General features: G+C 39.6%; 1 protein-coding gene across 3 annotated transcripts in view; it reads right to left on the bottom strand.

The window, feature by feature from the left end:
- The window catches only part of SOAT1 (sterol O-acyltransferase 1), a 67,100-nt gene continuing 45,546 nt past the window's right edge, over window positions 1–21,554 (bottom strand). For all 3 annotated transcript variants that reach the window (XM_007989336.3, XM_007989335.3, XM_073011738.1), the window contains 11 exons: window positions 20,442–20,549; window positions 18,364–18,646; window positions 17,146–17,224; window positions 16,358–16,439; window positions 15,692–15,737; window positions 14,270–14,399; window positions 11,686–11,783; window positions 10,451–10,549; window positions 8,672–8,807; window positions 7,665–7,810; window positions 1–5,353 (listed from right to left, as the gene is read on the bottom strand). In XM_007989336.3, the coding sequence (XP_007987527.1) occupies window positions 5,297–5,353; window positions 7,665–7,810; window positions 8,672–8,807; window positions 10,451–10,549; window positions 11,686–11,783; window positions 14,270–14,399; window positions 15,692–15,737; window positions 16,358–16,439; window positions 17,146–17,224; window positions 18,364–18,646; window positions 20,442–20,549 (1,264 nt within the window). In that variant the 3' untranslated portion in view covers window positions 1–5,296. The remainder of the gene's footprint in view (window positions 5,354–7,664; window positions 7,811–8,671; window positions 8,808–10,450; window positions 10,550–11,685; window positions 11,784–14,269; window positions 14,400–15,691; window positions 15,738–16,357; window positions 16,440–17,145; window positions 17,225–18,363; window positions 18,647–20,441; window positions 20,550–21,554) is intronic.

Consider the following 21,554-nt stretch of genomic DNA (forward strand, 5'->3'; position numbering starts at 1 on the left):
TCTTTATAGAAAAACCTTTAATAACAACTTCAGATTTACATGACCCTTCCGCTGCTCAGAACACTATGGATTAACACACACACTGGAAAGATACAGACACAGGAATCTGCTTGCACTACCCCAAATGGCAGAGTCTTGACTGGGGCTTCAGCTCCTTTCCCAATCCAAAACTGGCACCTTTGCCCATGGAAATTCAAACTGCATCTCTAAATGATGGGGTGCATGAACTGTCTGCTTCAAAGATATTTAAAAACAAATAGGAAGTACAGCTACCATTTCATTAAGCAGCCACCACCACAAAGCATGGTGCAGTATCTACTAGCTTAAAGTTTATCACTCCATTAGGGCTTATTGACAGCAGAAATGTGAATGTAGTCATGTAGAAATAAGGAAGAGAGCACTTAGGAAAAAAATAGTACAGAGTAAGTTTTAGAGTTTTTTAAATTTTAATAATATGCTTGACTAATATAGTCAAAAGGGATATGCACTCGTGAAATTAACCCATTTTCTCAAGTCCAAATTAGCTATTAAAGTCTTTATATTTTACCAAAAACATATAAGGATTTAGTACACTATATAGATTACATAGTTTTCCTACCAACCTAAAGCTTATCAACTTTATTATTGTTACTTTCAACTAGGCATTAAATTTAGGGTGGGAAAGAAGTGATATACTCTACTATGGTAGTTGCATGTTATCCTCTCTTTAAACCGGGCTTATATGTAAGATTTTTTTTTTTTTTTTTTTTTTAAGACAGGGTCTCACTCAGTTGCCCATGGCTCTGAAATGGAGGGAACTGGGACATAAATGTTTTGAGGAATAAAATGGTGTGATCACAGGTCACAAGTCACTGAAGCCTCCATCTCCTGGCTTGAAGCTATCTTCCCACCACAGCCGACTGAGTAGCTGGGACTACAGGCATGCACCATCACGCCCGGCTAATTTTTGTATTTTTTGTAGTGACAGGGTTTTGCCATGTTGTCCAGGCTGGTCTCAAACTTCTGGGCTCAAGCAATCGTCCTGCCTTGGCCTCCCAAAGTATTGGGATTAAAGGCATGAGCCACTACACCCGCTATATGTAACTTTATTTCAACAAAGGGCCCCAACACTGTATTACCTGATAGAAACTTTAATAATGACCAAAAAAAAAAAAAAAAAAAAAAAAGTCAAATCCTTATATAAACTTCACCCAAAACATTCACCTTGGCCAGGCGCATGGCTCATGCCTGGGAGGCTGACACTGGCGGATCATGAGGTCAGGAGTTCGAGACCAGCCTGACCATCATGGTAAAACCCCATCTCAACTAAAAATACAAAAATTAGCCGGGCATGGTGGCAGGCACCTGGAATGCTAGCTACTCGGGAGGCTGAGGCAGAACTGCTTGAACCCAGGAGGCAGAGGTTGCAGTGAGCCGAGATCACACCACTGCACTCCAGCCTGGTGACAGAGCAAGACTTTGTCTCAAAAAACAAACAAACCAACACTTTATTCCTCAGAACATTTATGTCCAGTTCCCTCTATTTCAGAGGCATAAAGCCCAGAGATAAGATACATAAAACAATACCCAGAACAGACCTTTGTGTGTATACAGTGTACGTATACATACCATATGTAGCATGGGTTATGTAGTACTACATAAATTACATGAAATTTTGCATAATATTAGTTAGCAAGTCACTGAAACTTTATTAACAAAAGTATAGGCCTGGCCTGGTGGCTCATGTAATCCCAAACCTTTCAGCAGTGGAAGGTTTGCTTGAGGTGAGGAGTTGGAGACAAGCCTGGGCAATATGGTGAGACCCCATCTCTACAAAAAAATAAATCAATTAGCTGGGTGTGGTGGTAGGCACTTGTAGCTCTAGGTACTCCAGAGCACTATTTGAGTCCAGCAGTTTGAGACTGCAGAAAGCTATGATCACGCTACTACCCTCCAGCCTGGGTGACAGAGTGAGACCCTGTCTCTTTAAAAACAAAAACATAAAAGTATGAGCTATCTTCCATTAAAATATTGATTCTGGAGCCAGGAGCCAGGAGCTGTGGTTCACAACTATAATCCCAGCACTTTGAGAGGCTAAGGCAAATAGATCCCTTGAGTCCAGGAGTTTGAGACCAGCCTGGGCAACATGGTGAAACCCCACCTGTACAAGAGAGAAAAAAAAACTGGCCTGGCAACAGAGCAAGACTCTGTCTCAAAAAAAAAAAAAAAAAAAAAAAAAAAATTAAGGCAGCCTCAGTTTTCTAATTAAATTCTAACATGAGGCAAGCGACTTTACCTGGACAGTTTTAGTACATGAATCTACCAACAAACAAAACAAAACTCCATTTTGCATCATTATCCAAGATTGAGAATAAAAGGATCTAACAAATGTATCCTCATACATAAAGGTACTAGAAGGTCAAGTTAGAGATCTAATGAGAAAGTGAAATACATACTACATGGTTGTTCTGTTGGTTAATATGCCCAAAATAATAGTTACTATCATTATATCTTACAGAAACAAAAGCTTTAAGCTTATTACTTTAAAATAAATCTTCCTGAAACATTAGCAAGAGATTTTAGTTTTTATTTCTTTAAAGAGTATGGGGGTGGTTTCAAGAAAAGACTTGCTAAAAGCAGGCCGGGCGCGGTGGCTCAAGCCTGTAATCCCAGCACTTTGGGAGGCCGAGACGGGCGGATCACGAGGTCAGGAGATCGAGACCATCCTGGCTAACACGGTGAAACCCCGTCTCTACTAAAAAATACAAAAAACTAGCCGGGCGTGGTGGCGGGCGCCTGTAGTCCCAGCTACTCGGGAGGCTGAGGCAGGAGAATGGCGTGAACCCGGGAGGTGGAGCTTGCTGTGAGCTGAGATCTGGCCACTGCACTCCAGCCTGGGCGACAGAGTGAGACTCCGTCTCAAAAAAAAAGAAAAAAAAAAAAAAGCAGCTAGCAATAAGATTGTGGCTATCAAACCAGTTTCTTTCACAGAAAGTGACCATTCCTTGAAGTGCTACTGTTTTTGAAAGTTTCTTAGAACAGTCTCAGCATTCTAAACAGTCTATAGTTCTACATATTTGTTGTCACAATCTTGGGCAGAAAAATCACTAATAACAGGAAACAGAAGCCAGGCACGGTGGCTAACACCTGTATTCCCAGAACTTTGGGAGGCTGAGGCGGGCAGATCACAAGGTCAGGAGTTTGAGACCAGCCTGACCAACATGGTGAAACCCCATCTCTACTAAAAACACAAAAATTAGCCGGGCTTGGTAGCGTGGGCCTGTAATCCCAGCTACTCAGGAGGCTGAGGCAGGAGAATCGCTTGAACCAGGGAGGCAGAGGCTGTAGTGAGCAGAGCTCATGCCACTGCACTCCAGCCTGGGCAACAGAGCAAGACTCTGTCTAAAAACAAACAAACAAACAAACAGGAAGCAGAGAGCTTTTTGAAAAACAGCCTTGATCAATCCAACAAATACAGTATTCAGAAATACTACAGAGCAACAAAGTCTTCTCATAAGAGTCATATTTAAAGTATTTCTTAATAGAAATATAAACCTAAGAATTCCATTCTTTAGATTCAAAAGATTGGCTTGCTCATAACCAGGCCTTAGAGCAGTCTGTTCCCAATATATTTAAAATGCAGTTATAAATTCAAGAGACTGATTCATTTTAATTTTAAGAAAAATGTCAAGAATTACAAGCCATATTAAAGCAAACTAGTTAGGAGGTTATGATTCCATTATAATTACAATACTGTTGTGCAGAACATTACTGTGGGAACATGCAGAATACTTTTTTAAAAATAACCTCCTCTGAGGTGTATTTGTGTCCACTGAAGTTGGATTTAATGTCTAAAAATTACCTAAACTCATCAGTTGTATCGTGAATAAGATATGTGATTAAGCTGGATACTTGTGGTAATTAAGTTGTGACTATTAAGAAATTCTACTTACCTTCTTGTGAGACTCAAACTGACTTTAAAACAATTCTGAACAATACCAAGAGAGCCTCTCAAGTGGCTGTTCCAGGTAACAACAATCATTTAAATAATTCACAAATCTTACTTTGAGTGGAAAGTTGAACTACATGGTCTCTGATACCTCTTCCAATGCTCAATCTTTACAATCATACCTCATACATACAAATAATTTCTACACACATTGTATTAGAAATGGGCATCTTATAAAATGAAAGTATTACATAGTAAGAGTATATTTCCTTGAAACCAATCACGTATTAATTTATTCCACCTAAAAACCTACTACAGTTAAAAGTATAATAACTGAGCAAACGCAGAAGCCAGCTTCTGGATCCTTAATGATCACTTTAATATGAGTGGAAGTGATTAATACTTATGTTACAGACTCACTAGTCTGCAAAATAATTCAAGATAAGTCAATATTTATTAGGCAATAAAATAATTATTCCAAAGGATATTTCTAAATAACTTCAAAGAAGTTATTACCATAAAGTTAAAAAGGAATATCATCCATGTTAAGTTGGTGATAAAATAATTTAAACACATGATTGACTCTACAAATCTTTTTTACAAATTACTTCGGAAGTTATAAGAGGAAATGTTTTTCTTTTTCCTCTGCTATCTCTTATTTTTTCCTTCCTACTTCTGATCCCCTTAATATACAATATTATTGATGTAAACTCAAGAATTCATGGTAAAGGCATCTTTTTGCTTCACAGAAATCATGATCTATAGAGAAAACAAGGTAAAAACTGAGGAAAATTGAACTTTTTTCAAAAAAATTACAAAATAGGATGCATAACATTATCTTTGGAAAACAGACTTTTTTTTCTACTAGAAATAGTAAAAATCGTTCTACATTTTTTCTTCCCCAATTGCATGTTTAATTAGCATACATTCCAACAGTGTGCATGAAAAAAATTCTAAGCCAGAGGTATTTAAGTGATTTCCTCCTAAGTGTTTTGGCTAATTCAGTGGCCAAGAAACAATGATGTTTATTCTCTGATTGGACGGAGTCAAGAAACAAAACAGATATAATTACCAAGGGATAAAGCTGATATGACCCAGCAACAATCTGTCATTACTTCAGCTATTAGTCTGCCTTCTCCCTTGACCCAGCCCCACAAAAAAAGTTCTGCTCTGCTTAAGTGTACAGGACTCCAGTGAACTTCCAACAGTTTTGCTTCAAGTGACCTAAGAATGGAGTAGTGAGTCATCTGTAAAGCCTGGAGTGGTTCAAATAACACAGATAACTTCAGTAGCAACTGGAAACAGCTGGCTCCAAATCAGGGATAATACTCAATCTTCAGTGACAAGGAGGAAACAAAGTCCAAGCTTCTAAAACACGTAACGACAAGTCCAGGAACGTGGCCGGACATAATCCAAAAATGTGGGCTGCAGTGGGGAAAAATAAGAATGGAAAAATAATTTATTTGTGTACAGAATAGAGGAGGTGTGGAGGTAGACAGGGGATGTTAATATGATACATTGTAATCTCTAAAATGCCTCCCACCATTTCAATAACCCTCAAGGTATAAGCAGCTCATTAATTCAAAAGATGTTCAGTACTTTTATCTATAACACAGATTTATTCAATTTAGATGCTTCACATAAAGCTTTTAAAATCCAATAAACTATACACAATTGTGTGGACTTTGACCAGTTTCTAAATAGGCACTATTTCTTTCTGTATCTTTTATTTTAGCACAGCCCTACTTTTAGTACCTTAAAATCTAAATGGTGGTTAAGGATGACAAATATATATATATATATATATATATATATATAAATGACTAATACAAGGTTTAAAATTACTGAACTATCGAAAGGAGGAGCAAATGAAGCACTACAAAAGTTCAGAAATAGGAAAGAGAGTGAAGCAGGCATTTGAAAAATCATCATAGAAGATGTGGCATCCAAATTGGATTTTGATAGGAGAATAAAATCTGATATGTGGAATCCAGGTGACCAGGGACAGTCGAGAGCAATTACTTCAGATGAACAAAGGGGATCAGTATGAAATAAAGAGGGGAGTTGAGGCAGCCTAACAGACATAGGGTACACAGAAAGAGGGGAAGCTTTGGAGAGGAAACTGATTTCATTATGGACATCTTCAGTTACAGATGCCTATGAGAAATACCCAGGAAACATATCAAGAAGGCATCCCCTCCAAACCTGGAAGGTTGTAGGGACTGAATGACCTAGTAGTAGGGCCACCAAATTTAGCAAATGTAAGTACAGGATGCCTAGATGAACTTGAGACAAATAGCTCTATCTGCCATATTTTTTTGTAATTTACTGAAAAAGGCAGAATATAGGACATTTGGGGTGTTCTAAGAAACCCCATACAGGAGGCAGGACAAAAGTATTAAATACAGGACATGCCCTATATACACAAAAAGCCTGGCAATCTTACTTCTTAGGGTGTTTCCATCATGAAATTCTATCCATAACTATAAGCAGTACTTTCAGCTAGTGCTAATAGATTTAATTAACCAGATCACATCAATTAAATTAACCAGAGTGTTTGCTGGAAAATTCCTAAGTCTATATCCTATACTATGTTACTTGAAAATAAAATTCTTAAAAAAAAAAAAAAAGCCATCCTTCTAAAATCTGTACCCATGTATAGCTAAAAACTAAAGTCCTAAGAATAAATGAAACCTGAATATAATTACCCAAAACCAAAAACAAAAATAGAATCAAGAGTAATGGAAGGCATCTCAGTGTTGTCCAAGAGTTTATTTAGAAGGAAGTAAAAAAAAAAAAAAAAAGAGGCCAGGCGCGGAGGCTCAAGCCTGTAATCCCAGCACTTTGGGAGGCCGAGATGGGCAGATCACGAGGTCAGGAGATGAAGACCATCCTGGCTAACACGGTGAAACCCTGTCTCTATTAAAAAATACAAAAAACTAGCTGGGCAAGGTGGTGGTTGTCTGTAGTCTCAGCCACTTGGGAGGCTGAGGCAGGAGAATGGCGTAAACCCAGGAGGCGGAGCTTGCAGTGAGCTGAGATCCGGCCACTGCACTCCAGCCTGGGCGACACAGCGAGACTTCGCCTCAAAAAAAAAAAAAAAAGAAGATATGTTTTAGGTGGTGGTAGTAGGGACATACATCGCATTAGGAAAACCCTGGAGAATACTTAGAAGGGGCTGGCTGGGTGCGGTGCCCCCAGCACTCTGGGAGGCTGAGGTGAGCGGATCATGAGGTCAGGAGATCGAGACCATCCTGGCTAACATGGTGAAACCCCATCTCTACTAAAAATACAAAAAAATAGCGGGCATGGTGGTACGCTCCTGCAATCCCAGCTACTTGGGAGGCTGAGGCAGGAGAATCGCTTGAATCTGGGAGGCAGAGGCTGCAGTGAGCTGAGATAGAGCTACTACACTCCAGCCTGGGCAACAGAGTGAGACTCAGTCTCAAAAAAAAAAAAAAAAAGAAAAAGAAAAAAATTAGAAGGGGCTAAAGAAAAGGCAGTAAAAGAAGAAAACCAAAAACTAGGAGAGTTAAATGTGAAGAAAACTAAACAAAAGGAAAAACTTCAAGTACAGTAAGATCAGATAATAAACGAATGCTTTTACTCCTCATTTCCCTCTCTTTAACACTAATTCATCATACTATCACTACTATCCTCCTCAACATTGCCCACCAACTCTCACAATCAGAGAATAAACAGGTTCTTTTGCACTCCAACCAGATTGGTGACTCACATTTTTCAGAGGACAGTGCTGACGTGCATACCACTCTTGAGAATAAAAGCAGAGTAAGACTCCATTGCCCAAGAAAAGAGAAGTCCACATCATAACATTCCAAATTGGCTTTTTCCGACTATCATTGACAATGAAGTTGAAAGCCACTAAAGATAGAAAGGCAACAAAGAAATATACAGTTATCAGAGGTCAGAAGTTCGAGACCAGCCTGGCCAACACAGTGAAACCCCATCTCTATTAAAAATACAAAAATTAGCCAGGCGTGGTGGTGTGCGCCTGTAATCCCAGCCACTCGGGAGGCTGAGGCAGGAGAATCACTTGAAGCAGAGAGGCAAAGGTTGCAGTGAGCTGAGATCGTACCACTGCCCTCCAGCCTGGGTCATGACAGTGAAACTCTGTCTCAAAAAAAAAAGAAAGAAAGAAAGAAAGAAATACACATAATTTATCAGAAGATGAGGGGCTTCAGATATATCTGCTGTTATCATTGCATAATCACAGTGAACAACAACTGTTTATATATTTTTAAATTCTGGTCACTGTTTCTATAAAGAAAAATAAAGCTTCAGTGTTAAAATCAGTAACTTACAGGAAATCAGTGTTTTCAGAACATGTATATATATATTTCATGGAATTAGAATATTCATATTGCAATTTTTCCCTCTCTACTCACTCAAAAACTTGTCAGTTTTCTAGGGGGTGCATAATCACAATGTTTATGAATGGGAAAGCTGTTTATATAGATAACTTTTATGACCTACCAAATCAGTGTCATCAATGGTCTTCATGAGGTTACCTAGTTCATTTCTCTACTTCAAAGTGTAAACATCTTGAGACAGAGCTGTGTATAATTATTAAAAGTCAATATTCTGATCATCTGATAAACAAGTACTACCTTAAAATGTTACTACTACTATCTCGTTCTCCTACATTGATTTTATAGTTTCCTTTCTATCTGGTTTTCTTTTTTAGCATAGTACCCAGTACTCACAGCACACCAAGATACTTACTTCCAAAGAACATGAAGAGCACAAAGAGCACGGGATAGAAAAAGCTCAAGCAAACAGCCAAGGCATATTCGTGTACTACAGCAGATACAGCAAAGACAGCCAACATGGCAGCAGATTTGAATCTCTTGGAGAAAAACTAAAGAAAAAGGAAAACATTACAAAGTAATTTTTAAAAATTTAAAGCAAGCATGAATTACATAGGATGTAAAATTATATGCCAAAGGCACCTATTATATTTGTACGTAACTTTCTAAGTCTACTCCTTGGATTAATCTAAATCTATTAAAATAATTACAAATCATATATACTTACAAATACCTATTATTTTTCAAATATGAGTCTATTTTCAGAAATATCAATAACTTATGTTTGTAAGTTATTACAACTGACAAAACATAGTTTTCCTATATAAATGAAACATATTGAATTTCAGTCTTTAGAGTAACACTGTATGGTAGATGGGGCAAGTGTCCTCTCCATTTTTACACATAACAAAACTAAGACTTCAGAAGGAGAAGGGACTTGCCTTATCCATATGTGAAACTACACCTGAATGACAGAATTAGCAATCAAATATTAATACAATGCTATTTCCACCATAAGATGCTGTCACTAAGCCAAATGGTGCCCTCACTTAATAAAAACTGTAATCCAGATACCAGTGTTAATCAACCAGGAGATTCAAGATTACATCTCATCAGTCTAAGTTATTCTGCTCTAAAGACTGTCTGAAAGCCAGGTGTCACTGACTGGAGAGATACAAATGCACACAAAGGTGTTTCTCACTGTAAAGTCTTTCTCAGCTGGGCGCGGTAGCTCACGCTTGTAACCCCAGCACTTTGGGGAGGCTGAGGCGGGTGGATCACCTGAGGTCGGGAGTTCCAGACGAGCCTGACCAACAACATAGAGAAATGCCATCTCCACTAAAAATACAAAATTAGCTGGGCTTGGTGGTGGGCGCCTGTAATCCCAGTTACTTGGGAGGCGGAGGCAGGAGAATCACTTGAACCTGGGAGGCAGAGGTTGCAGTGAGCCGAAAACATGCCACTGCACTTCAGCCTGGGCAACAAAAGTGGGGGGGAAAAAAAAAGTGTTCCTCCACCTTTAACCAAGAAAAACTAATGAAAAAGACCATAGCGGGATTATTTGTTGGGAATGAGATTGATAAGAAACTATTTAGGCTGGGCGCGGTGGCTCATGCCTGTAATCCCAGCACTTTGGGAGGCCGAGGCGGGCGGATCACGAGGTCAGGAGATCGAGACCATCCTGGCTAACATGGTGAAACCCCGTCTCTACTAAAAGTACAAAAAATTAGCCGGGCGTGGTGGTGGGTGCCTGTAGTCTCAGCTACTCAGGAGGCTGAGGCAGAAGAATGGCGTGAACCTGGGAGGCAGAGCTTGCAGTGAGCCGAGATCGCGCCACTGCACTCCAGCCTGGGCGACAGAGCGAGACTCCGTCTCAAAAAAAAAAAAAAAGAAACTATCTATTATTGGTGGATCATTTCAACTCCAACCTCCATGCATTCTTACTTTGTTACATAAGATAAAATTCAGAGCAAAAGACACAGTATTAGACCTACTACTGTACACAGTGGTTTCTAAGCAGCACCATTCAAAGCAGGTTTCTACATGTAAATTTCTCAAAAGAAAACTGAAAATACACTATCACCCTTTCCTCATGAACAATTAAATATAACTTCTTCCAGCTATATAATACTCATACTTCCTGAAAAAGAATCTCCATTTCTTAAATAACATTAACTTAAATCTTGCTGCTTACCCAGAGGAAGTCCTTGTAAGCATAGTAATATAGCCAGTCATGGACCACCACATTCCAGGTTCTGTAATAGTTAGAGTATGACGTGGAGTTCCACCAATCCTGAGGGAAAAAGTAAAGGCATAAAACTATACACACACACACACACACACACACACACACACACACACACACACCACCCAAAAGCAACCCCCCCCGCGACTTTCCCAAAGAACACATGTAACAGAAAAACCAAAGTACACTGTGATAAACTGTTGGTTCATACGCTGATGACAGAAAAATCTTCAAAGGCATTTTGGTTATTAGTGTTGAATATGACATGAATTCTCGTACTATGTATGATTTAGTTCCTAGGTTCATACACAACACACAGAATCATTTAAGTCTATGTCCATCTGAACAGCAATCAGTAAGCCCCACCCCCCTTGCCTTGCTAGAATGTCATGAGAAAATTATACGGTCATGAAGACCAGATAGAGTGCTAACACTAGAGAGCTGTTTGGTGGTTACCAGAAATGGCAAAATTACCCAAAGAGTGAGATGGTGGCCACCCCAAAGTCCTGGTATCCCTATATATATTTCTTGCTCCCAATTTTAAGATCAGATGAATGAAATCAGCTATCTAAAATCTGCAATCCGCACTTAATGTTTGAGAAAAAAGTTGGTAGACTTGGAGTGTTGCCAAAAACAACCAAAACTGAAAGACAGCTTTAGGTAGAGTTAAAGAATGCTATGAGCCATTCTGACTCTAATTTTAGAGCTTAATTCCAACTTTAGAAGCATAAGGATACTATCTGAAGCAAAATTAATACCTTTCAAAACAAAACAGGGAAAAATTTCCCTCGTGAACTGCTCAGCTGTCTTAAATGGAATAATTTGCTGAGGTCACTCCTACAGAACTAGACGGTCCATTTCAAATGAATGAACACTCAGGGAAGTCTCATGGTGTGCTCTGAACCAATAGTTTCCTACTGGAATCACCAATATATCCTCGCAGGATCCAGCAGAAACCATGTGCTTATGATAAGGGAGCAGACATTAGAGACAGAAGAAAACACAAGGTTATGCTAGTTATATCTGTAACTGAATTTCAGAGAATATTGGCAAAATTTGTAGAAAATTATTTCACAATGTTCGTGTGAAAGGCTGGTGACATTGGCACCAGCCAATGTCAAAATACTTAATAATGAGGAAGACAAAAAAATGTGAAAAGAAAGCTAAGTCTAAGTATATACTACCTTATAGAACATCCTGTCGCCAAAGCGTAACATCTCAGCAAAGGCATTGAGCCAGCAGTGCAAGAAGGCAAAAAAAGTAAGGAAGAGAATCAGCACACCTAAAAATACGATTAACAATATTAAGTCTTTCCAAATAGCTCACATGCCAAGCAACTAATTATATCATATCATTTTATTTAGCTGGTATTATTTTGTAAAATATAAGTTATTATTCCAGTTTACCCATTCCAGAGATGATATACTTTTGGAGTTAATTATCTTAATTTTAAAAGAGTAACTTCCTTCAAAGTGGGTTCAACAAATGACATTACCTAGTCTGGTTTTTTTTTGTTTTGTTTTTGAGACAGAGTCTCATTCTGTCACCCAGGCTGGAGTGCAATGGAGAGATCTCGGCTCACTGCAACCTCCACCTCCAGGGTTCAAGCAATTCTCCTGCCTCAGCCTCCCGAGTAGCTGGTATTACAGGCACGTGCCACCACACCCGACTAAGTTTTTGCATTTTTAGTAGAGACGGGTTTCACCATGTTGACCAGGCTGGTCTCGATCTCCTGACCTCGTGATCCACCCACCTCGGCCTCCCAAAGTGCTAGGATTACAGGCGTGAGCCACCACGCCCAGCCTACCCAGTTTGATTTTAAGAAATGCCTAGATATATGGCTTAACCTGGTACCCAAGGCCCTTTAAAAATCTGGCCCCTATACCCCCATCTTCAGCAATTGTTTAAAACTGGGGAGAGACTTTGGCCCCTCTCCCCCACAGGACATTTGAAATTCTAGAGACTTTTTAAGAGACAGGGTCTCACTATGTTGCCCAGGCTGAACTTCAACTCACAGGGCTCAAGTGATCCTCCTACCTCAGCCTCCAGGGTAGCTGGGACTACCAGTGCAAGCCACTGCACCAGTGCTGTGACAATTGGAGGAGAGGGGAGTTGTGCCACTGATATCTAGTTGCTAGAGGCCAGGATGCTGCTAAACAGATTATGCTACAATGCAGAAGACTGCCACTCCAAACAAAGAATTAACCAGTCAAAACGTTAACAGTGACACGGTTAACATAGTGACACAGATAACATTCTAAACATATCTCCAATGATTCTACCCTCTAAGTGTTGTAAACATCATCCACAACTGGATTTATGCCATTCCAGAATGCTCTACTCCCTTGCATCCATCCCACTACCTAGAATGACCTTTCCACCAATTCTCTGCCAGGCAAATACCTACCTATTTTTCAATACCCAGTATTAAATGTTCTCTCTAATATGAAACAAAGGCCATAAGCATTTTGTTTATCCTACTTATGTAGTACATATTACAATATATTGTAAAATATCCATTTATATGTCCACCTCTTTCACTCATTTATTAAAAAATATATATTTATAGAGCATCAACTATGTACCAGACAATATGAGAGAGACTGTGATTGGCTATAAAAGACAATCCTTGATCTCAATAACTTTGCAGCTAGTGAGGAAGACACTCAAGTATGTAACACATATTCTGTTTTAGGGACAGATACAGAGTTCATTCAAATAAGTCTTGGGGCCGGTGAGGGTGGGTTACTGTAAGAGGAATTCAAGAGAAGAAAAGAAAGGGAAGGTGATGACACAAAACATTACCAACATTCAATGAGTAAAGAAAAGAGGAAAAGTAAGGGAAACTATAAAAACTCCCAGAGTGTAAAGATAATACATGTCTTGTTCACTTCTGAGTCCTCTGCACCTGGCATAGTACTAGGTACTCATATATCTTTATAATAGACAAAAAAAAAAACGCAATAAATAAATTTAAGAAATCAAGGTATGGCCAGAAAGACAGGAGGAAAATAAGAAATAGTGGTAAAAGGTCGAGCATGGTGGCTCAAGCCTGTAACCCCAGCACTTTGAGAGGCTGAGACAGGAGGATAACTTGAGCCCAGGAGTTTGAGAACAGCCTGGGCAACACAGGGAGACCCTGTCTCTCCAAAAATTAAAAACTTAGCCAGGTGTGGTGGCATGCACCTGTAGTCCCAGCTACTGAGGCGAGACAATCACTTGAGCCCAAGACGTCAAGGCTAGTAAGCCATGATCACACCACTGCATTCAGACTGGGTGACAAAGAGAGACCCGGTTTCCAAAAAAAGAGCAAGAAAATAGTGACAAGAGAGATTTCAAAATGTGGTCAGCAGCACCCAATGCTTCATGGAGGTCAACTTGGATAAGGGTTAAAGTACGTCTTAATCCATCCACTGGATTAGAATATGGAGGTTACTAGTAATTTCAACAAAGGGCATTTAAGTGGCTTGGTGGAATCAGGAGCAAGGTTACAATGAACTGAATAGTGAACAGGAAGACACAGCATGAATGTGGACTGTCCACTGTCAGAGAAGACACAAATTGAGTGAAAGCCAGAAGATGAAAGACTGACCCGAGACTGGAAGAAAGATACCTCACTTATAAAACAGATGCAAAAGAGGTCAAGATGGGTATAAACATATAGAAGTTTAGATGAAAAAGCAGGCAAACCAAAGGTGCTCATAGGCAATAGCTTTCTATTTACCTTGTGAATTTATGCATGACCAAATTAACAAGGACACATGTTACCTGGCAAGATGGAGTTAAATACACATAGGACCAGAACACGAGCGCTGAAGGGCTCCTGTTTGATATTCCGAAACAAAGGGGCACAAAGTCTTTCAAAGATGTAGTACACATAGAAGAAGCAACCAAAGACCTGGAACATAACAGACAGAATTATAATAACGATGGCTTAATAAAATGGAAGGCGATGTTTTTCTCTCCAAAAGAAAGTGCAGATGTGACCCTTAAAGTAACGTTCGCATATGTATTCCATTTAACACTAGTATAGAAGACTGCTATAATCCTTCAGAGATTACTCAAGCCTAGTTTCTACCATCACTTTTCCTAACCCTTTACCAAATGATATTTTTAAAAGAGCTTACTCTTAGAACCTGTTTTTCCTGCTGCTTAAAATCTGTAACATGGTCGGGCACAGTGGCTCACTCCTGTAATCCTACCACTTTGGGAGGCTGAGGCAGGCTGATGACTTGAGGTCAGGAGTTCGAGACCAGCCTGGCCAACATGGTGAAACCCTATCTCTACTAAAAATACAAAAATTAGCCAGGCATGGTGGTAGGCACCTGTAATCCCAGTTACTCAGGAGGCTTATGCAGGAGAATCGCTTGAACCCGGGAGGTGGAGGTTGCAGTGAGCCAAGATTGCATCACTGCACTCCAGCCTAGGTGACAGAGCGGGATTTTGTCTAAAAAAAAAAGAAAAAACCCTTTTAACGAAAGAACTTATTTCATAAATGGGCATTTGATTGAGACAATGATTTAAAATGGGATCTTCCAGGATTAATGACTCTGATGGAGGTGGGAGGAAGAATGGGGAAGAGTCAGACCATACCCACATACATATACACCTCCCCCGAAAAACAGGAAGGGGGAAATTAATGTTTACTGAAATTACCAACTAGAATTACTTTATAAAATAATACATTCTTTTTTTTTTTTTTTTTGAGATGGAGTCTTGCTCTGTTGCCCAGGCTGGAATATAGTGGCGTGATCTCAGCTCACTGTAACCTCCGTACCCCAGGTTCAAGCAATTCTCCTGCCTCAGCCTTCCAAGTAGCTGAGATTACAGGTACGTGCCACCACGCCAGCCTAATTTTTGTATTTTTAGTAGAGATGGGGTTTCACCATGTTGGTCAGGCTGGTCTCGAACTCCTGACCTCGTGATCCGCCCACCTCGGCCACCCAAAGTGCTAGGATTACAGGCACAAGCCACTGCGCCTGGCCTAATGCATTCTTTTATTAAAGAAAATTACTTCTGATGTTGGCAAAACAAACACCATTTAGTATACTGAAAATAGTTTAAAAGACTGCATAATGTCAACAGAAAGCATTCTTAGTTCCCAATTAGATTTAGGTAGATTATATTATTATCATAAATATGAATCCCCATCTCCTAATCAACATACCTTAGACAGTTACAAAAACTTACCTGTGCAAACTGCATAGCGACATAACCCCATCTTACAGTGGGATTCCTGAAAAAGAAAGAAAGAAAAATAAGGTTTCTAAATAAAGTAATTGAACTTGAATAAAGACCCTCACAATTAATGTTTCTTGGTCAGGCGTGGTGGCTCACACCTGTAATCCAAGCACTTTGGAAGGCAGTGACCAGGAGCTCAAGACCAGCGTGGCCAATATGGTGAAACCCCGTCTCTACTAAAAATACAACAAAACTAACTGGGTGTGGTGGCGCACACCTGTAATGCCAGCTACTTGGGACAGAGGCAGGAGAATCACGTGAACCCAGGGGGCAGAGGTTGCAGGAAGCCAACATAGCACCAACATAGCTACGTTGCAGCCTGGGTGACAGAGCAAGACTCCCGTCTCAGAAAAAAAAAAAAATAAATTAATTAATGGTTTTACAAACAGAACATAATTTATGACCATATGAAATACTTGATTATTCTGTCAAGAATTACTATAACCAAATTAAACTTCTCTACTCACCATTTGAGGCTTCCCAGGTCAGACAGAAAATGAAAACTCATTCTATATTTTCTATGTCCCTACATTAACTGGCCCCTGTTTATCTATCCTACCTCACTCATGCCACACTTTTGGTGTTTACCACATTTCTGCTTCATAGTACCATTACCTGGGATAGCTGTCACGGTAGATGAGGGTAGGAGCAAATAAGAAGTACAAATATTGGTTGACTGTAGGTATTGGAACAGTGCCTAGAAAAGGCAAACTATAGTTAGATCAGAGGTTCTTTGATTTTTCACAGCAAAAATAAAGGGGGGGATACAAGGAAGGAAGCACATAACAGGGAAGAATAAAATGACTTATCAGCTCATGTTCTTTTATCCTGACCTCTAAAATGACTTATTCTTGCACGAATTGAATATTACCAATCTCTTTAAACCAAGTTATTCCTGTGACTGAGATAACTTCTAGAGTGTGAAGCAACAATGTGCAAAGAATATGCAGGCACAGGTGTAATGAGGCTATTAACATTCCATAAAAATAATGCAAAGTTACAAAAGATAATCAATTTTTTAAAAATTGTAGGTCCAAGGGCAAAGCAGGAATAGTCAGGAAACAATGAAGTAGTCCTCAAAATCAATATGGATCATATATATTTGAAATAAAACACAATCTCTGCAATGTATGATGTGACACCCCAGTAAACAACAAAGGGTGAAATATCCAGTCAATAATCCTTTAAACTAATGAAATTACACAAAGAAAAGAAAAGAGAGAGGAAGGAAGGAAGGAAGGGAGGGAGGGAGGAAGGGAGGAAGGGAGGGAGGAAGGGAGGGAGAGAGGGAGGGAGGAAGGAAAGAAGGCAGGGAGGAAGGAAGAAAAGAAGGAAAGAAGGGAAGGGAAGGGAATGGGATGGGGGAGGGGAGGAAGAAAGAATGTACAAAAGAAATTACATACTTGATTTCTCCTTAGCTGAATTTAGTACCCGAGGCACGTTCTCTCTGACAAATGAGTGGGCCTTCATTACAAAACGAATCTACAAAAGCAGGAGGAAAAAGATGTCTGTTCAAAGAAAGTCTCCTGCAAGTGTCCTTTCCATTAGTCAAACACATTATAGACAGCCAATAAAGTCAGAAAATCCTGATGAGTGTAGAAACAAATCAAAATAAAACCTTTATTTAGATAGAAATAGTTACATGACAAAACAATGAATCTGACATTTCAAAAGTGAAGTTTTTAATTACGAAAATATTTTATAATTTAAATGACTTTTTTTTTTTTTTTTTTTTTTTTTTGAGATGGAGTCTCGCTCTGTCGCCCGGGCTGGAGTGCAGTGGCCAGATCTCGGCTCACTGCAAGCTCCGCCTCCCGGGTTCACGCCATTCTCCTGCCTCAGCCTCCCAAGTAGCTGGGACTACAGGCGCCCGCCACCACGCCCGGCTAGTTTTTTGTATTTTTTAGTAGAGACGGGGTTTCACCGTGTTAGCCAGGATGGTCTCGATCTCCTGACCTCGTGATCCGCCCGTCTCGGCCTCCCAAAGTGCTGGGATTACAGGCTTGAGCCACCGCGCCGGCCAATTTAAATGACTTTTACAAAAAGTATTCAGGAACAAAATCTTGATGCATCAAAAGTAGTTCAATGTGGCCAGGCCCAGTGGCTCACACCTGTAAACCCGGCACTTTGGGAGGCCAAGGCAGGCAGATCATGAGGTCAGGAGTTTGAGACCAGCCTAGCCAATATGGTGAAACCCCATCTCTACTAAAAATACAAAAATTAGCCAGGTGTGGTGGCAGGCGCCTCTAGTCCCAGCCACTTGGGAGGCTGAGGCTGAAAAATCGCTTGAACCTGGGAGGCGGGGGTTGCAGTGAGCCGAGATCGTGCCACTGCACTCCAGCCTGGGTGACAGAGCAAGATTCTGTCCCAAAAAAAAAAAAAAAAAAAAAGGGTCCAACGTAATTTATTTTATTTATCAAAATTCAGAGAACATGGAAGCTAGAATGAAACTTAAGAGGTGAGAAGATTCTAGTTTAACAATTTTATAGATAACGGCAAAAGGAACAATACATGAAAATTTATCCAAGCTAATACAGCTAAAAATAATAGTATCAGTATGTCATCATCATTATTATTTTAGCTGAGAACAGCATCGCCTTGGGTAACACTTAAAGCCTTACCTGCTCGAATATAATGATGAACCGGGAGGCTGGTGGCAGTGTATATGCTAACACAACGTATGTTGGTCCAAAACCTAGAATTCCAATCTGGAAGACCATGAAAAGAAAGCCATGGAAGAGAGAATTGATCAGCGGATGAGAACTCTTGCTATAGCCAGTGGCCCAACGTTGAAACAGAAAATAGGGAACTGAAAATGTAGACAGGAACATGATCCACCAGGTCCAAACAACGGTAGGAAATTTGCCAAAAGCATAGGACAGGAGGCTGAACTCAAGCACCAGCCTGGGGAGAAAAGGTACAGAAAAAGAACATAGAGGTGAATTTTTAATATACACTGAGTTCATAGACTTTAAAACTTTCAAACACCAAACTTTCAACCTTATGAAACACCACAACATTAATACACTGAAGTCATGGATGTAATAGTTCTGCTAGTTAGAGATCTGCTTCTAACCATCTGCTTTACAATATATATATCAACAATATATGTTCCTTAGAAACAAGTTTTCTAAAAGTCCTAAGATAAATACAGTCTTCAAACTTAAGATATCTAAGATAATTAGACTTTGAACTTCTGAAAGATTAGATTCTCACATTAATTTTTTAACTCTAAAATATCCTATGGAAAATATTCAAAGAGCAATCATTCTTACATACAAAAGATGATTTTTCAGAAGAAATATGTACAATTAAAAAGATCTGTTAATACACTATACCATTGTCTCCAAATTTAATTTTCAAAAAAAGTACATAATTCAATCCATGATTACCACACACAAATTTGAAGCTACAATTTGAGTTTTGAAATTTTATTTTGAGATCGGGTCTCCTTTGTCACCCAGGCTGGAGTGCAGTGGCACAAACACAGTTCCACTGCAGCCTCAACCTCCATGGCTCAAGTGATCCTCCCATCTCATCCTCCTGAGTAGCTGGAACTACAAATGTGTGCCACCATGCCTGGCTAATTTTTAAATTTTTTGCAGAGATGTTGCCCAGGCTGGTCTCGAACTCCTGAGCTCAAGTGATCCTTCTGCCTTGGCCTCCCAAAGTGCTGAGATTACAGGCGTGAGCAACCATGCCTGGCCTACAATTTGACTTTCACATTAAAAAGAAATATCAAATTTTTCAACCTTCAATTTCAATAAGCTACTTGTTTTAAGTAACCATCTTAAATAAAGACAATCAAAAAGTTAATCAATCATATACAGTTATCCCTCCCTATATATAGGGGATTGGTTCCAGGAAAGTATGCAGACACCAAAATCTATACAAATTCAAGTCCCACAGTTGGCCCCGTGGAACCCACAGATATGAAAAATCTGCCATTTTTATATGTGTGTTTCACATCCTGGAATACCCTAGATCCCAATCTGCCTTTGCTTGCAGATGTAGAACCCATGGATACAGAGTGCTAAACATTGATTGAAAAAATTCCAGGCAGATGTGGTGGCTCATGCCTGTAATCCCAGCACTTTGGGAGGCTGAGGCAGGCGATCACCTGAGGTAGGGAGTTCGGGACTAGCCTGACCAACATGGAGAAACCCCGTCTCTACCAAAAAAAAAAAAACAGAAAATGCACCGGGCATGGTGGTGCATGACTGTAATCCCAGCTACTCGGGAGGCTGAGGCAGGAGAATCGCTTGAACCCAGGGGGCGGAGGTTGTGGTGAGCCGAGATAGCGCCATTGCACTCCAGCCTGGGCAACAAGAGTGAAACTCCGTCTCAAAAAAAAAAAAAAACAAAGAAAAGAAAAGAAAAAGCAAAACTTCCGCGTATAAGTGGACATGCACAGTTCAAACCCACGTTGTTCATAAGTCAACTGTGTACAAAGTTCTCCCATTTGGGAAAATTACCTAGAAACTACTGATTATGGTCTATTCAAATAAACCATTTTGAAAATAAAAGTAATGAAACTTCTAATTTTCTCATCAGTTAAACTTTTCAGGACAGAGGAATATCACCCTCAAATCTGCTGCTTTAGGATTTCCTGAAGCAACTTAATCAATTTACCAAAATTTAGTGAAAACCCCTAACTTCTCATGCATCAACTAGCCAGCCATCTTTTTTGTTATCTTACCTTCCTTCATCAATGTAATCTACTACAAGTGTGCTCAGGATAAAGAGAATGAGGAGGGCAATAAACATGTGATATATTGTTCTGATGTGGTCCACTTCAAGCAGCTCACTGTAAATGTAGTTCAAACAAAACAAGTTAATAATCTATATTCAAATTTAAAACACCATATAGTAAAGTCTTTTCCTAAAGCAGTTAACTTAGAGCCATTGAGAAGGTGCTTAATCCACTCTCCAAAAACATCTCAAAAAAGAATGGTCTACATTCTTTAAAACCTACCAGAAATGGATGTTTTCTACGTAAACAAAGGCCATTCACTAGAAACAGGAAACAAACTATTTCAAATGCTAAGAATTTTTTTAATCCTATGCATACATTCTACTCCCTAAATTTAATATATATTAAGTACTATCTGTTTCCAAAATGTTAAAATTGACATGAATTTCTATAATGTTGATCATGATGATGATGATAATAACCAACTACTACCCTACACGTCTATAAAACTCAACCATTTACAAAGATTTTACCTTCTCCTCATTGACTTTTGTATTTAAGACTGGTCTAATTTTCTTATAGAATGTAACAATGATGTAGATGACTTTTCCTAAATAAATCTTTAATATCTGACTAAAACAGGTTTTTTAACTTGTTTTAACTTGTTTTTGGAATGATAATGCTAACCTTCTGAATGCTTTTTAGTAATCTAATATACTACTACTCGCTCTCTGGACTAAGGATCTTCACAGTCTAAAAAAAACTCATCTGAGCCACAGAAAGCATGTTCTATTTCCTTGGTTAAAATTTTTTTTTTTAAGAGGCCGGGCGCGGTGGCTCAAGCCTGTAATCCCAGCACTTTGGGAGGCCGAGACGGGCGGATCACGAGGACAGGAGATCGAGACCATCCTGGCTAACACGGTGAAACCCCATCTCTACTAAAAAATACAAAAAACTAGCCGGGCGCGGTGGCGGGCGCCTGTAGTCCCAACTACTCGGGAGGCTGAGGCAGGAGAATGGCATGGACCCGGGAGGCGGAGCTTGCAGTGAGCTGAGATCCGGCCACTGCACTCCAGCCTGGGCACAGAGCAAGACTCCGTCTCAAAAAACAAAAAACAA

This window comes from Chlorocebus sabaeus, chromosome 25, assembly GCF_047675955.1.
Source record: "Chlorocebus sabaeus isolate Y175 chromosome 25, mChlSab1.0.hap1, whole genome shotgun sequence".
NCBI lineage: Eukaryota > Metazoa > Chordata > Mammalia > Primates > Cercopithecidae > Chlorocebus > Chlorocebus sabaeus.